The sequence below is a fragment of the Cydia pomonella genome, chromosome 19 (genome assembly GCF_033807575.1).
Source record: "Cydia pomonella isolate Wapato2018A chromosome 19, ilCydPomo1, whole genome shotgun sequence".
NCBI classification, from domain to species: Eukaryota; Metazoa; Arthropoda; class Insecta; order Lepidoptera; family Tortricidae; genus Cydia; species Cydia pomonella.
In genome coordinates, this window is record NC_084721.1 from 19450907 (window position 1) to 19457308 (window position 6402).

The 6402-nt window shown below is 41.5% G+C and overlaps 1 protein-coding gene across 1 annotated transcript; it reads right to left on the reverse strand.

The window, feature by feature from the left end:
- Positions 1–920: 920 nt before the first annotated feature.
- LOC133528438 (uncharacterized) lies at positions 921–5928 on the reverse strand. The gene is made up of 3 exons (XM_061865826.1): positions 5663–5928; positions 4056–4278; positions 921–3383 (listed from the first exon to the last, which is right to left on the reverse strand). Exons 1-3 carry the CDS (start codon positions 5794–5796, stop codon positions 1431–1433), a joined length of 2310 nt encoding a protein of 769 aa, XP_061721810.1. The 5' UTR covers positions 5797–5928; the 3' UTR covers positions 921–1430.
- Between the last annotated feature and the right edge of the window lie 474 nt (positions 5929–6402).

The window sequence follows — 6402 nt, forward strand, 5'->3', positions numbered from 1 at the left end:
ACCTTTTACTCGCACCAATGAGCAATCACTGATGATGATAACAATGATCACCAATGACAGATAATGATAATAATGAAACATTGTAGTAGTAGTGGCACAGCTATTGCCTACTTTCCAGCTTGGTTTTAGACCATCTATTGCTACATTTCAGAACAGTGGCGTGAATAGGTATTATTTGTGAAACTTATATAAGAGAGTGTTTATAGCAAACTGACTAGCTGGCCTATAGTTCTGATTGATATACCGAATACTATCTGAAGGAACTTCTTGACAATACTAAAGTTGATTTTTAACCGTGACAAACGGTTTGTTTGGTGCAACCGACCATTAACTGAGTGTGCCATCGTCGTTAGTTAGCCGACCATTTGTAAACCTTATCACAAGAATATAAGGCCTATCGGTGATCAGCTAAGCGTGCTGCTGTTATGTCGTGAGTGCTAACTGTAGGAGCGCACGCGCAAGGTTAGCGTTGCATCGGTAACTACATGCTGGTTAGACGGACCCCTCTAAAAGCATGTCTCTTCAGACTTGCTTTAAATGCAAAACCGTTTTTTTTCTGGACAATACAGTAAGTATCCTTTAAGACTCCATAAAAATCTACCTTTTAAAACTGTCAATGTAAAACACAGAAGAGCCCGAACAGTCGCACCTATGCCTCTTATCAAGTCTGCAATGGCAGCTAGACAGTTCGAAGTACAAGATGCACACTTGTATAATATACTGTCAATGGTTGGTTAACTGGACTGAGTTATGATGTTGTAGAAGATCTTTTATTTGTGAAATCCTAGCATACGTGTAGTCCTAATTAACTAATTATGTACGCTAAATGATATAATATATACAAATTGTCATCAGGTTAAGTGTCATGTAAGTACCAATTTACACACACACACACACACGCACAATAAGTGGGTTCATTTTATATAAAACTAGTGGGTAAAATAAATAAATAAATGTACTTACCATAACAGAAAGAGCGAGTTCTCCTGACACAGGTGTCTTCATACCTACTAGGAGGGCTCAACACTTGTAACAATTGTAGACGTGTATTTTAACGAAATAAATTTTATTTTATTATTTATTTTATTTTATACTTTACTGCACCACACACACCCACACACAGAACCTTTAACTTAACTAAACAAAGTAAGGTTAGATGGAGTAAGATAAACTATATGGGGCAAGAGAAACATTTGTACGGAAATAAATAGTATTTACGTGGAAGGAATTTCCTTACACGGTTTCTCTTGCCCCGAGCAAAATAAACTAAGTTTTTCTTACCCCACCTGACCATATTCATAAAATGACGCTTCGTAATGTTAATAAGGAGCCAATTTTAAAGTTATACCTTTAATCAAGTTACAACATGAATCGAATAACAAATCAAATTTATTAATTTCACAGCAGTCATTAAGTGCCAAATGATTAAGTTATTCTAAATTGTTAAAGAAAAGATCAGAATCGCCTCTTTTGAAATGTTTCTGGTTATGCCTAAGGATGCCGTACAGCCGTAGACGGAAAAACAGTCTCTTGAGGTACTCGAGCGGGAAGCAAGCGCACGGCAACGCGCAGTCCAGCACGTGCACGTCCAGGAGCAGCTCCCTCAGGAGGCCACCAGCGTCAACACCTTCCCTCAGAGCACTCGTCAAGGCCTCGTCCAAATTTTGTACAAGTTGGAGGAAGTCTGGCTCTGGCGGGGAATTCAAATATTCAACAGCAAGAGCACAGTCGCCGTGAACGCGGGATGCCGCGCGAAGTAAGTGTTTTGCTACTGACATGAGACTGTGCTTCTTAGGCAGCAGAAGTCGGTAGTCGGTTGGTTTTACAGGTAAATCATCGTTTATTTCCATAGGATTGCTTATAGGACCATTGGGAGCGTCACTTACGACTTGTGCCAGTAGAACGTTTAAATCAACGTTTTTTAAGCTGGGCTGCAGCATTTCATTAAAGAACTGCTTCTTGAAAGCGCTAAATATCTGCTGGCAGCTTGGAAAGCCTGAGCGCAGCGCGCGCCGCGCTCTCTCAGCTACGCTGTCATCCAAATGTAAGTTGCGTGTCAGTAAGTAAGGTCGCAGCGGTTGTAAGTCCTTCTGAAGCGCCAGCACGGCCTCGATCGTCACTTGCCAGCTGTTGGAGAGCTTCCTAGTTGCGGTTTTATCGAAACCGGAGCTATCTTCCAACTTTAACGATTTGAAAAACGTCTTCATGTATGTGAGGAAACCGACTTGATTCGAGTCTTGCGACAGTCCCTTTTGGAACTCTGAACTGGTTTTCATTGTGTTGGTGTTCAAGAGATCGTAGAGGTTGTTGATTTTGATAATGAAGTTAGCGGTGGCTCGTGCGCTGTCACTGAGACAGCCCTGTTCGGCGCGGTCGGTTAGAGCTGTGGCAAGTGCACGGGACAGGAGGCGCGTGGCTCGCTGAGGCTTCATAAGACACATTGCGGCAGGCTTCATGCTTGCGTCCGTCAAACTAGGTGTTAACGTCAAAGCTTTAATCCTTTCCATCTTTCTGTACTTCTGTATATCGCTCCATGTTGCCCTCGTCTTGTCAAAATGAAAATCGTAGGCCATAAACTCACAAAGCAGCTTCTTCATTAAGCGAGGTGGGTCGTAGAGGAGGTAGATCTTGGTATTACCGACGAAGAAGAAAGGCTCTTCAGGCGTAACCTCCCGGTAGGGAGGATCTGTAGGATCGCAAACCAACGCGTGCACCTTCAGTCCAATGCTGTGAAGGCGGTCGATGATCTTGTCAATCCAGGGATTAAAGGTCTCGTCGTCTCTCCCGAGGTCGCAGATATATGCTGTAGCAACAGGTTGCGTCCAGTTCGTCAACAGTCCTCTTGCTGTTACAATGACCCCACGAGTGGCCACCAATGGTTTCTGCGTGCCGTCGACTTCATGCAATCCGACAATCCTATCGAAAGTTATGTTGTAATACACTAGCGCCCTTGCGTCTACAAAATGTACGCCGAGAGTGCAGTATTTCTCTAAATCCGTCATTTGATCAGCCCTAGTTTTCAGGAGGCCGACAGCAGTGTTGAAATCAGGTAGTTGCGGCGCGCAGTGGCGATGTAGCGCGCTCACGGGTGGCAGACTCAGCGAGACTTGCAGGAGACGATACGCTTGGGGGTTTGAGTGAAGCAATTTGACACAAAGGTTGTTATCTTGGGCTACTTGCAGTCGAGCTACGAGCTTGACAAACTCCGCCGTGTCCGGAGGGAGATGCTGATCGCAGTCTGAGAAGAATCTTTCAAGTGTGGGCAGTGGGAGTAGCTTTGGCGGTTGAGGGACCTTCTTCTTCTTCTTGGTTTTCGGTTTGGGTACCTCACCGACGTACTCGCAAACTTCTAGCGTGCTTTTTACCAACGTCTTGCCTTTTACCTGTGAAAGAAACCAGCTAAATAAATCAATCAATCAAATCATTTATTAAAAATAAAACTCTTTTTTACCCTACGCCTACGTTAATACTAGCATATTTATAAATTTACAGAACAACACATTTTTGACCAAAATATGATTGCCAATTTTCAGTATTATTTATGTTGATTGATTTAACGTTTAACGCTACCTGTTTTGGCAATGGTCGAAGACTGACAGTCCTAAAAATAAAATAAAACCACTACAATAACCACAACCAGAGCGGACGACGGAGAAGGAAGAAAGATTTCATATCTATTCTAAATGCTTGTGGATCGCCAGTAGTAACGTAATGTAGGTAGGTACCTAATTTATTCAAGAGGTTGACGTTTGAAAGTACTCTCTGATGTCGGGGCGGCGAAGACGGGTAGACTTATCTTATCTCGCAGGCGAGTTACAGATGTAGTGCATAATTATTTTCCATCGTATTTTCACGGAAACTTACGAACGTGTCTTGCTATTTCAGTCAGTCTCGGTACAAAACTTACTGTAATTGACTGAACTAGCATGACAAATATGAACGTTTCTGAGAAAATACGATGGAAAATAATTATGCACTACATTTGTACTGTCGCGCCACTCATGTGCTAGGCCTACTATACTACTATCATCATATTTATCTAATATGTATATTGCCTGCAGCTGCGTGGGCACGGCTACATCAGCGACGTGCACGTAAGGCCCACGATGCGGCAGCCTCAGCATGGGCACCGCCCGCTTCTGCAGCCGCCGCCGCTTGCCCTTGGCGTTGATGTCCCGCGGGTGGAAGTGCACCTCGCACACGCGGTAGTAGCTCGACACGCGCCCATCGGCCTGGATTACGTCGGGACGGCGAATCTTCTCCGCCCATAGTTTAATCCTATAAGCACGTTGATACAGGAATGTAAAACTAGGTACAGTCAGCAGTCGTAGCAGTTGAAAATGGTTACAGTTAGCATAAAAAAAGCGGCCAAGTGCGAGTCGGACTCGCCCATGAAGGGTTCCGTACCATTTATGACGTATTAAAAAAAAACTACTTACTAGATCCCTTTCAAACCAATTTTCGGTGGAAGTTTGCATGGTAATTTATATTATATATTTTTTTAAGATTTTTCATTCTGTTATTTTAGAAGTTACAGGGGGGGGGGGGGACACATTTTACCACTTTGGAAGTGTCTCTCGCGCAAACTATTCAGTTTAGAAAAAAATGATATTAGAAACCTCAATATCATTTTTAAAGACCTATCCATAGATACCCCACACGTATGGGTTTGATGAAAAAAGATTTTTTGAGTTTCAGTTCTAAGTATGGGGAACCCCCAAAAAATTTTTTTGTTTAATTTTTGTGCAAGAATCTTAATGCGGTTCATAGAATACATCTACTTACCAAGTTTGAACAGTATAGCTCTTATAGTTTCGGAAAAAAGTGGCTGTGACATAATCGGCCAGACAGACGGGGACATGACGAATCTATTCCGTTTTTTGCCATTTGGCTAAGGAACCCTAAAAAGTAGCGAATTCGACTACGCGTCAAAAGGATCTAACATGATAATGTTAAGAGCAGCTTAACAACAAGTGATAGTATGTATAATTATGTAGATTGAAAATTATAACAGTACTTTTAAAATTGTACTTTTGACAGGTTGTTTCGTCCGCTTTGATGTTCACATTGCTGGCTGTACAATGAGGCCTTACTTCCTTGATAATAAATTGAGGCTGATAATTAATTAAGGGGTTTTTATTTTGATTTATATATCATATTACAGTCAAGTTCATAATGAATTAATGAAAGAATATTTTTATTTCATGTAACACAAAAATATGTATAATTGTCACCTCATTGCAATTTGTATACATATTTATGAACTCGACCATACATTACATTACATGCAATAAATTTAGTCAGCTAGAAAGCATGGAATTAAAGTGCAACAAATAAATGGCAAATGGGCTGCTGCTAGTGAAAAATCAATCACGGTTTTCTTTACAGTATTTCCTGTTTAAAAGTCGGTTTATATCTAGAGATATTGAGCGTGCTAGACACGTGCCGTGGTAGACAAAACTATTATTCTGCTATACAGTGTCTGTCTACTAACGTATTCATATATTATCTATCGTTAAATGGCCGCGCAAATGTAGACACAACTGTATAGAACAAAATATGGTATCTGTAGATATAAACCGAGTATAAAAGCGCGCCTCGTTGCATTAACGAAACGTAAGGCGCGCGCCCAATGTATTTATACAAAATAATACATGCTCACCTTTCCTGATTTTTCGGGAACCCGAAGTAACCAAGGTGCGGGTGCGTCTTATGATTATGCGTACAATCGTAAACCGCACAATAGCGTGTTCTCGGCGTCTGTGGCTCTGACGTCGCATCCGCGCTCCCCGCCATCTTGGAGAAACCAACACAACGCGCGCGCGCCGCGGTCGCGGGGACACTGACGTCATTCGCCGTGTCCGTATAGGGTGCGTATGTGTGTGTTGCGGTGTATTGAATAAGGTACACGGTAGTGTGCTTTATCTGGTTTGGGCTGTGAACGTGCAACGCGCGGTGTTGTTTAAGTTGTTTTGAATAAGGTACAGTACAGACACAGACGGCACAGTTTTGTAGTGTGATTATTATTCTTTGGTGTTGTGTTCAGACCGAAGTTTTATCAGTTGTTGGGTGAAAAATAATAATATGGGTACCTGCCTCTTATTATTTTATTATTTTCTGAGCCTGGGGTTTCTGAGAATTGGCGTAGGCACTAGTTTTAAGAAAGCGACTGCCATCCGACCTTCCAACCCAGAGGATAAACTGGGCCTTATTGGGATTATTACTTTTAGCTAAATAAATCATGAAACTACAATTTGAAACATTTTTGGTTCTCTTAGACGATTGAATCAATAATTTAAAAGTCACAAAGTAAAATATCTCTCTTAAGAACGGTGGAATTTAAATTAGTCTAATTTATTTATAAATCAAATTATTATTTTTAGTACTTACATTCAAATAAAT